This window comes from Lolium rigidum, chromosome 4 (genome assembly GCF_022539505.1).
Source record: "Lolium rigidum isolate FL_2022 chromosome 4, APGP_CSIRO_Lrig_0.1, whole genome shotgun sequence".
Classification (NCBI taxonomy): Eukaryota; Viridiplantae; Streptophyta; class Magnoliopsida; order Poales; family Poaceae; genus Lolium; species Lolium rigidum.
Genome location: NC_061511.1, coordinates 279,954,529 through 279,961,919, shown reverse-complemented (window position 1 = coordinate 279,961,919; position 7,391 = coordinate 279,954,529). Strand labels below are relative to the sequence as shown.

Here is a 7,391-nt window from a genome sequence, read left to right as displayed (position 1 = left end):
GTCGCGTTCGAGTTCTTCACGTACCGACGTCTCAGCAGTTTGCCGATATCATGACGAAGAGATTGCCATCCACGACTTTTCGTGAGTTTCGCTCTAGTCTATGTGTCGGTGCCGACCCTTCGACTGCGGGGGGGTGTTGAGTAACATAATGTATAGGCATAGGTCCCAGTGTTTTCTCAGGGTTGTACCTGTAATTGTACATGTGTCCGCCTATATATACATGAGCAGCCGGTCCTATTGGTGTTGTGCAATCTCCAATAACTCTTCTACACTTTGCCTGGATAGTCGGATGGAGAGAGAAGGAATCCGCAGAAAAAATCAAAGAAAAATGTGTTTGTGAGTTGACTTTTCAAAAAGAATCTAACCAAAATTATGAAATTGATTTTATACATCAAAACATTGTGTTCTACTAGGAAAACAAAATAAAACAAAGTTTATAATGCTTGAATTGATGAAAAACACAAAGGTGCGTACTTACCCACCTAGCCAGATTCACGGCCAACGAGTTCGAATTGATGAAATCCAGGCCACCACAGACATTTTGCAGATTTCTGATATCGCACTGGTTCTTTCGACATGCTTCAAACTTGTGTATGTTTTGTTGCAAACACACGAGCGAGGTGTTGCAGTGATTCTAGGCTTGTGCCGCAAATGCTGCTTCAATGTTGCAAATTCCGTGGGCAGCTGCGGATGTTGTCATCTCATATTGCATACATGCGTTGACGTTTTTGGTGGATTCATCACGACGGTTGGGAATTTGCTAAGGTTAGCAGGGATTTGCTACACACTTGTATATTTTTGCTACTTGGTGTTTTGGAAAGCCTGCTATACTTTTTGTACGTTATTAACACATTGCTGGGAAAAAAAATACCGCAACAATACTACAATGGCATGAAAGATTTGTTACGAATATGGAGGGTATGCTGCAATGGCCAGATACTTGTACGAGTACGACGATCAAATCAGGCCGTGGGTGTATCGATTGCTGGGGGCATCTCAAGGTGCAGAGACGAGTCGTATGCACATCGGAGAAGTAAGGTCGTATGCACAGCAGCTTCGATCCGACAATAAGTCGAACCGCACTTGAAGCGAAGCGGGGAGGGCTGCGGACCCAGTTTCGATCTTCGGCTTCGGCTGCTCGCAAGCACCTGGCCGCCTGCTCGGCAATCGGTATCCACTCGCCGGCCGCCGCCGCATTCTCTCAGTTGGGTCGGCCTCGGCGCAGTGCTGCCTCTCCACGACCCGCGCAGGCGGCTGCAGCGGGAGGAGGTGACGGGAACCCGGCAAGCGCGGGGAACAGGAAGAGGTCCGAGGCAGCCGCCAAACCCTAGGTGAGGCCCGCTTGTCTTTCGCTTTCGCCTGCTAGCTTCGGCTTCGCTCCGTGTCGTTGCTCCTTGTATGCTCGCTCCGCCTGCGCTATTGCGACACCTGCGGGTTCGACTCGTTTGTTGTGAGATTTCGACGATATCTTTGAGGATTTTAGGCTAGTATGTGCTGTAAATTTTTTTAAGAGTAATAAAGCGCCCTTTATCGAAAAAATGTGCTGTAATTTTACGCCATTTGCCTGCTTCAGTTTTGCAAAACAAGCCAACACAGTCTATCTCGGGTTAGTGTAATTGTGTAGATGGCTCAGTTAACCAGGATTTACAAGAGGCCAAGGATTTAGACATGGAAAATGATACGGAGAAGCGCCGCATGCCTGGCACTCCCGTGCGGCGGGCGTTGCGATTAGGAAAAGCGCATCGCGCCCTTAAGGTCCGGCCGTATATTTTTTTCCCTTATCTCCTGAGGAGTGTTCTCCACCACACATGCACAAAGCAGTAGAGCGGCAGAACCACACGCGGAAAGTGAAGTGAAGAAGAAGCCGCCACGACGGAGCACAACTGCTGAGGCTGTCGCAGCCATGCACGGCGGGGAGGGCGCCGCCGCGGCCATGCACGACAGAGGATGCCGCCGCGGCCGAGCACGACGGGGAGGGAGCAGCCGCTGCCCTCCCCGGCGGGGGAGGGCGCCGCTGCGGCTGAGCTCGAACCAGCGGGGAGGACGCCGGTGCGGCCATGCACAATGGAGGAGGCCGCCGCGGCCGAGCACGGCGGGGAGGGCGCCGCCGCGCAAGGAGGCGGCTGCTTCTGGGAGGTTTCCGGCGTTTTCCCTTGGGATGCCGGAGGGGTTGATGGGCGCAGCCATCATCTTCACGCACAGAAGCATCAGGGGGAGAGGTCGCCGTGGTTGAGCACCGAGCGGAGGAGCCGCACAATTAGTGAGAATTAGGTGATTTTTTCAGATTCATTAATGATAATTGCCAGATTAATTCGGTCTAGTTACCCTGTTTTACCAATTTCCACATTAATTAGTAGGAAATATCCGGTTAATTAGCAGTAAATGCCGGATTAATTAGCTGGAACTGCCAGATTCGTTAGTGGTAACTTACGTATTAATTTGTTCTAATTGCCTTATTTATCCATTGTCATATTAATTAGGCCCTAGTTGCCTAGTTAATTAGGAGTATTTGCCAGATTTAGACGATTCTAATTTTGACACAATAGTTAGAGCAACGCCATTGATATGTCACTCGGTTATTTATTTCCGTCGAGAGAGACTAGTTCAATGAAGTGGGCCAGCTGGTTTTGCTTGATCGATGGTTGCCTGTTTTCGAGTTTTTTATACGGATGTTGCCGTACAGCGCGACTCTACGCCACGCTAGCAAGCCGCCGCACGGAACGACTCCGCGTGCGGCGCCGCTGTGTAGTGCGGTCCTTTAGACATCTGTGCCCTCTTGTAGGTAACCAGAAATTTGAGCAATGGCATCTTCAGTGGCCCAGTTCACCTGCACGTACAGATTGTTTAGCCGGGAACTGTAAATCTTAATCATGTGACAGAATTTGTGTTACCAGCAATGTGGTGCACATTGTGTTGAGATGTCCAATCAACTATAGTGGTGCCAGTTAACCTTTTCCTGTGAACTGTGGTGGTAGATGCCAAATTCCTCATATGGCAATATTTCCTTAAGCATTCATTGTGTACTAGTACATCTTTTCGTTTGGGTAGGATATCATATCAAGAAGCGGAATCTACCCAATATTTCCTTAAGCATTTATTCTCTACTTTTGCTCATGTCTCTTATGTCCATGTTATAATGTGCGGCGTGTTAGAGACTTGTAAGTTGCTTTATCACACATTCACACTGCGCAGGTTATCACAGTAGAAGTGTACTAAATGGACCACAGGAGTTCCTCTACAAAGTTATGTAAATATGTAGCACATGAAGATTTTATCAGCAATCTGCCGGATGGCCTCAAAGACAAAATCCTTTGTTGTCTGCCAATAAAAGAAGCTGTTGCAACTTGCCTCTTGTCAAGGAATTGGAGGTACACATGGACTTCAATGACCGAACTGATGTTCAGGGCAGATGATTTTACTTCAGAAAATGGCAATGCAAATGATGACAAATCCAGGTTTCTTAAGTTCACTGACATGTTTCTGTCTCTTCACGATGGCCCAATTCTTAAGTTTGGACTGAATACAAAAGACGTTCAAATATACACTGGAGGACACATCTATCGTTGGATGCTCATTCTTTCAAGAAAGAGAATTAAGGAACTTCAGCTTCGAACAACTATGCGGGACTGTTACAAGATCCCTTCTTCTTTTTTCTCCTGTCATGAGCTGGAATCTGTGTACCTGCGTTTTTGTAGGCTGACAACTTCACAGCTGCCACTGCTATCGAAAGGCTTCAAACAATTGCATACTCTTCATCTGGAATGCTGCTATATTCTTGGAGGAAACAATTTTGGGGATTTAGTAGCTAGTTGCCCAAATTTAAATAAGCTTATTCTCAATAGAATTTATAGCTTAGCCGATATCAATATTCATTCGACAAAGCTCAAGATGCTAACACTTGATGGCCATTTTAAGCACCTCAATCTGCATACTCCATATCTTACTTCGGCGGTCATCAAACTGAGACCTCTCCCTAGTGATGCTTCGAAGATCAGATGCAACTTCAATTTTTCTCAATTTATTGCTTCTCTTTCTGATGTTGAAAGTATTTCATATCTTGGGCCAATACTTGAGGTAAAAATCTGTGATATGCCAGTTTTCCTTGGTGCTTGTTATTTCACAGTTGGTATTTTGTTTATGGACCTGTTGCTATTTTACAGCGTGCAGAACATGAATTCTTGGTTCTCAAGCTGCCGAAATCATTCAACAGGCTAAAAAGGATAAGCCTGGACTTAGATCTTGGTAATCTAAAGGAAGCAAATCTTGCTCTCTACTTATTTCAGCATGCGCCGTACCTTCAGTTTATTAATCTGCAGGTGAATTCAGTAAATCTTTGACTTGCTACACATTATAAAAATCCATAGCTCTTGTTAATTTACAGTTTGTACTTTTCAGCTCACTTCCAATGAGCCCATAGTACCCGCAGTGCAGTTCTGGGAATCAATAGACCGTCACGTCTGTCTCTTCCAGAATGTTCGTGCAGTTGGTATGATCAACTTTACTGGCTCCGGTGCAGAGCTAGGCTTCTTGAAACTTATACTTGAAGATGCACCAGTGCTAAAAAGAGCGTTCATAAACGACAACGGAAAATTGGGAAAAGATGACCTCAAGAACCTCCTGAAGTTGAGAAGAGCATCGAAGGATGCAGAAATAGTGATTTTTTCAGGCTCGGTTCCACCAGTCTGAAAAGGTGCAAGCCCATTCTTTTTGTGTAGGAACAATATATGCACATTTCTATTTCCCCTGTCTATTCTGTTACTTGCAAAACCTTAGTTTTTTTTTTACGTAAAGGAGGCCCGACCTTGGCATCGACTGGTGCACGCAGCCACATGCAAAAACTTAGGTTTAGTTTTCGTTAGAATAGTTTGAGTTTTATGTAAACAAAAACTGCAGTCAATTTATTTGGAAATATCGGTATCCTCTTCAGCAAATCAAAACGTTGCGCCCGGGACATCACTTCTTTTTCGCCATTTGGGCGTAATATTTGAAATTTAGTGATTAGTGATACTATTTAATCAGCCAATTTCAGGTTATTTTGGGATAGTGTGCACAAGGAGAATTCGGAGCACCGACATGTTCGTAGAAGATGAACCTATTAAATAATTGTTCGTCCCATTACGTAATATTATGCTCTTGTGCAGGTAAATTTGCCACCCCTAAAAATTTCTCTGATGCATAGTTTCTAGTCCAATCTCTGAAGGAACAAGTCGTGACCACATAGCAGTTATCAAACTGATGTTTGGAGCTTCACAGAGCTACTAATTTCTTTCAGTGTGATCTTGTATGACGTTATCTCTGAATATTTTTGTACTTCCGATACTGAAGTTATCTTGTAGTCCTACTGAAAACAAAGTTGTCTCTACAAGAGTTGCTTGCTTGTTGTGTCAACGTCAGAAAATATTTCCAGTGTTTCATGGTAAGATCATTAGGTAGTCAGGTTTTTCTCTTTCAGAACCTTGATGAAGTTGGTATGATCAAGTTTACCGGTTGCTAGGAATATCTGGCACAGAACCTTGATGTAGTTCATACGATCAACATTACTCACCCCTGTCTAAGCTAAGCTCTGGAGACTTATACTTGCGGATGCACCGTGCTAAGTAAGTGCAAATAAGAGACCTTGGAAAATTGGAGAAAACAGCCCTCGTGAAGACGAGAAGGCCGTTCAAGGATAAGTTCAGCAGTTAATGAATATTATGTCCATTTTATGGTGATATTTATGTCACAAACTACACCTGGGAGTTTCTCGTTTAAGCATTGCTCCCTTTTACCTTGTTGGGTCGTACTAGAAATTTGGCCCCATTTCACTAGTCAATGTCAACTTGTTTAATTGCTTGGGTGTGATGAGCAGAAGGACGACCCGAAAGACGTTTTTACCTAACCTGATTGACCTGACTACTTTTGTATACTAATTTTGTACACCTTTACCGGAGAAAAGCGTGCAGGTTTTGGGTTAAACTCATACGTTGCATCGGACACTTTAATTTGTATACAAGCTGAACGTGTTGACTCTGACTCTTATCTTAAAGTTTATGAAGGCAGCCCTGCTAATTGTTCTGGTCAACTTTGTTGCCCTTAAAAAAAAATCTGCATCTGCTGTTTTCTCAAGGATAGGATCGAGTCTGATGTCTGAATGAGTAAGACAAAGACTTCGTGAACAGTCAACAAACTCGTGGTTTGAACTTGGGACGCTTCCACGGTTCCACCTCCTCTCTTGTTCAGTTTGATCTCGTAAGACATGAGCTGTGAACTGCAAGTACTACGGGGTATTACCGTACTATGTGCTATAGCAGTTGAAGAAAACGACAAGATAGCTAGTTTCGAAATATTGATTTCTGAAGTCGTCACCATCGCTACAGGAATGACACGCTACACCGACGACTCCGAGCCCTTGGCATAGCCTTAAAAAGCCCTTAGCTTAGGCTACACCGAGGGCAGTCCTCGCCATAGCTCCTCGGGCAAGATCTGCCTCGGCAGAGCCACGTGTGCCATCGGCGTAGATCCGGCCCTCGGCATAGCTGTGATATGCTGACGGTGCCCGTCAGCGTCTAGGCTGTCGGCGGAGCTTCAAAAAAATTCAATATTTTTTCCAAATTTTCTTAGTCTCTCACATGGATTATTTTAATTCTAACACTACACTTAATCTTAGGTCAAGTTACCCCTCATAGTCAAATTTCCCACCCGGGTCATCCATCATCACCCATCCTCACACTACTCCATGTCTCCACCCCCTAGCACGCTTAACATATTGGTTCCTTCTGGTTGGGCTTTCATCTTTTTCACAAAACATTGTTGATAATAATACCATATCAATCATATTAACCCCTAGATGGTGATGTCACAACTCTTTATTATTTTGAATTTTAAACAATTATTTAAATAAACATCAATGGTTGAGTAATAATAATCTCTACCGAGGATGCAATTAATTATTTATTTTTTTTATAAAAAAATCCTGATTTTCTGGCAAAAAAAAACTTCCTGCTTTTATATTTCCATTTGGAATTTTGAGAATATCTAAAAATTGGCTAACTAGGTAGAACCCAGTGAATTCGGATGTAACTTTTTTCCATGATCATTTTGATATATTATACATTTTTTCTGACTTCGTGTGCAACCAGAAAAAATCATTTTACTGATACATGACGCAATTTTGCAAAAAAGATCGAAATTCATTTTTCTTAAATTCTCTTGCAACTAGATGACATAACACATGAAAATCTCGAAGGATTTTTTTTTTTATTATTTTCTGCCACTCAGTTGAAAGATTAAAAGGCGATCCGGGGGGTGCATGGAGGGAAATTGACGAGGCGGTTCCTCGGCAATGCCCACCATGAGGGGCTTGAGTTTTAGAGAAAGGCGACGACGGAAGTTCCGGGAGCGAGGCGGTACAC

General features: G+C 43.9%; 1 protein-coding gene across 2 annotated transcripts; it reads left to right on the top strand.

Moving 5' to 3' along the window:
* The first annotated feature begins 1,306 nt into the window (after window positions 1-1,306).
* LOC124705383 (F-box/FBD/LRR-repeat protein At1g13570-like) lies at window positions 1,307-4,696 on the top strand. Of its 2 annotated transcripts, XM_047237115.1 has the most exons (4): window positions 1,307-1,331; window positions 3,193-4,074; window positions 4,161-4,316; window positions 4,396-4,696. In XM_047237115.1, exons 2-4 carry the CDS (start codon window positions 3,217-3,219, stop codon window positions 4,684-4,686), a joined length of 1,305 nt encoding a protein of 434 aa, XP_047093071.1. In that variant the 5' UTR covers window positions 1,307-1,331; window positions 3,193-3,216; the 3' UTR covers window positions 4,687-4,696. The 2 variants fall into 2 exon arrangements, with proteins under 2 accessions (XP_047093071.1, XP_047093070.1); XM_047237114.1 differs by lacking the exon at window positions 1,307-1,331 and having other exon boundaries at window positions 3,073-4,074.
* Window positions 4,697-7,391: the final 2,695 nt, after the last annotated feature.

What these genes read in the sequence shown, in the direction of transcription:
- LOC124705383 (XM_047237115.1), top strand. Translation starts at nt 3,217, where the DNA reads ATGGACCACAGGAGTTCCTCTACAAAGTTATGTAAATATGTAGCACAT. An exon ending in ATCTTGGGCCAATACTTGAG is followed by an intron (nt 4,075 to 4,160) that starts GTAAAAATCTGT and finishes GCTATTTTACAG; the next exon opens with CGTGCAGAACATGAATTCTT. An exon ending in TTCAGTTTATTAATCTGCAG is followed by an intron (nt 4,317 to 4,395) that starts GTGAATTCAGTA and finishes TGTACTTTTCAG; the next exon opens with CTCACTTCCAATGAGCCCAT.